The sequence below is a fragment of the Pterocles gutturalis genome, unplaced genomic scaffold (assembly GCF_000699245.1).
Source record: "Pterocles gutturalis isolate BGI_N339 unplaced genomic scaffold, ASM69924v1 scaffold387, whole genome shotgun sequence".
Taxonomy (NCBI): Eukaryota; Metazoa; Chordata; class Aves; order Pterocliformes; family Pteroclidae; genus Pterocles; species Pterocles gutturalis.
This window is the reverse complement of record NW_010112270.1, coordinates 1-2377: the sequence shown is the minus strand read 5'-3', so window position 1 is coordinate 2377 and position 2377 is coordinate 1. Positions and strand designations below refer to the sequence as shown.

General features: G+C 64.0%; 1 protein-coding gene across 2 annotated transcripts in view; it reads right to left on the bottom strand.

Moving 5' to 3' along the window:
• Positions 1-2063, bottom strand: part of MON1A (MON1 secretory trafficking family member A) — a 2674-nt gene extending 611 nt beyond the window's left edge. Inside the window, exons 1-4 of one of the 2 annotated variants that reach the window (XM_010073954.1) lie at positions 1925-2063; positions 1191-1658; positions 220-985; positions 1-128 (exon numbers count right to left, since the gene is read on the bottom strand). The exon at positions 1-128 is cut by the window's left edge and continues 6 nt beyond it. In XM_010073954.1, the coding sequence (XP_010072256.1) occupies positions 1-128; positions 220-985; positions 1191-1658; positions 1925-2051 (1489 nt within the window). In that variant the 5' untranslated portion in view covers positions 2052-2063. The remainder of the gene's footprint in view (positions 129-219; positions 986-1190; positions 1659-1924) is intronic. The other variant, XM_010073955.1, reaches the window with a different exon arrangement.
• Between the last annotated feature and the right edge of the window lie 314 nt (positions 2064-2377).

The window sequence follows — 2377 nt, the reverse complement described above, 5'->3', positions numbered from 1 at the left end:
GGGGGCCCGTGAAGTAGATGTTCTTCAGAGGGCGCGAAGAGTTGTGAGCCCGGCTGTGGAGGTACTGGTAGAGCCCCAAGAGCCTCTCCTTCTCCTCCTCCCGCACGTAGGGTGCCTCAATCTCGGGGCTGCAGGAACACAGCGCCCTGTTAGCCCCCCCGGAGAAGGGGATTCGTGGAGAAGGCTTGCCTCATGCCTCACGCCACGGCCTCAACCCACCTGGTGAAGAGCCCAGAGCTCTTGGACTTGTAGATGAAGTGCCGGAGGTCCGGGATGCCCACCTGGGTGACGCTGTAGAAGGGGGTGCGCAGGGCCTCCTGCAGAGTGTGGTGCACCCCCCGCCGCCGCAGGCGCTCCTGGAAGCGCCGCTTACAGTCGGAGACGGTGAAGAAATCCTCACGGTCGGTGGAGACCAGCAGGAGGCACAGGTCCATCTCCTGCTCCAGGTAGGAGATGTGGGCATGGAAGAAGCCACTGGAGTTGAACTTGGGGAGGCAAATGGGAGTCCAGGCTTCACCCTCCCGGAAGGAGGAAGAAGAGCTGATGAGGTTGAAGAGCAGATGGAGGTCAATGGGGTGGAGGAACTGATCCTTCTTCCTCACGAGAGACACCAGCTGGTTCCCTGACAGCAGGATGGAGAAGACCAGGCTTTTGGCCTTGGCCTGCTGGAGGCTGGTGCTGACGGCGTCCCGGACACTGGCAGCCAGGGGCAGGCAGCGCACGGCGCCCATGAGGAAGCTGGGGTCATGGGCCATGAGGTCCAGCAGGTTGTCAGTGATGCGCTCGGAGCCGGCCAAGAGCCTGCGCAGGTCGTAGTTCTGCTTCTGCTGGAATATGTGGTTGAGCTGGGTCCAGGTGAGCAGGCTCAGGATCTGGTAGTAGATGTAGAGCAGCTCATGGGCGATCTCCTGCTCTGACTGCTGGGTCCGCGCCACTGCCACCAGCACCAGCGGGCTCCTCCGCACAAAGACCACCTTGTAGCCATCTGCTTGGGAGGGAGTTCCCCGGGGGGGGTTGGAGCAGGGACAGAGCTGTAAGCCTGGCTCCCCAAGGCTGCAAGGGGGAGCCAGGCTGCAGCCTCTCCCCCAAGCAACCCGTCTGCCCCTGGGGACAGCTAACGTGGCCCATGGCACGGGCACGACCAGGCAGGACATGACACCCCCCTGTCCCACTCCCCCCCAGGGCAGTACCTGCGTGGATGGACCGGATGGCATTTTTCTCAGCCTCCAGGAAGGACACCAAGGCCATCATGACGCCCATGGTGCTGGAGAGGGCCTCCTCAGAGCCGTAGCGGGAGTACACGGGCTTGCCCGCCTCGCTCAGCACAAAGACGTGCTTCCGGTGCATGCGCCAGGCATCCATGGTCACATCCTCCTCCTCCTTGCCAGACAGCACGGAGTCACGGCGGGTGGTCTGTGGGGATGTCTCCAGCTTCCCCTCCTTGCTCGGCCTCATCTCCTCCTCCAGGTCGAGGGCCATGCCCGTGAGCTGCGTGCTCAGCTCGCTGAAGTCCTTGCTGATCTGCTCCATGCTGGTCGGCTCAGTCGGTTCCCCCTGCCCCTCCTCCGGGCTCCGCACTGCAGCTGCCCCGTCCTCGGGACTCGTCAAGTCCTCATAGGAGCGGGTGTGCACGAACATGGCTCCCTCCTGGCCCGCCCCTGGGAACAACGGAGGGTGCCGCCCCCACCCACCTGTCCCCCACACTGACACCGAGGGTGGATGGAGGGTCGAAAAGAGACGGGGGCACAGGGAGGGCCCTGTCCTCCTCCCCCCATCCCATGGCACCCAAGGCGTGGGTCCTGCCAGTGGGGAATCACCAATGGGCCTGTCTTCCCCTGCCCATGGGGCTGAGGAGGGCCCAGCCCGCATATAGAGGAGCTGCTTTTCCCCCTCGCTTACCCCCGTGGCAAGCTCTGCCCCGTACCTGGCTCCGTCCCCTGCGCCAGCCCCGGCGTGGGGCTTTCGGACCGCTCTGCGTGCTGCCCATCTCCTGGCGCCAGGGACCCATTGGGCACTTCCCAGCTTTTCTTCTTGTGGACATCTGCAGCCATTCCTCGGGGCAGGACCTGTGTGCGACCCACAGCATCACCCCACTGTTCCCTCACCTGCAACACGGATCCCGAAACACTCTGCTCTCAAGCAGGGCTGTGCCAGCATTGGCCCAATCCTGCTGGCTCAGCACTGCAGCACGGAGCCCTTGTGAGACGTCAGGAAAGCCGCTCTAATCCGGCGGGATTTCCTCCCTCTTGCGGCCCCAGCTCCCTGCAACCCCCTGGCCCCAGCACCTTTCATCCAGGCTTGGCCTCAATTTCCCCTGAGTGCTGGGAAAGCTGCTCAGCCTTCCCCTGCTGTGTCCCGGTAGTGAGCTGGTCCCACC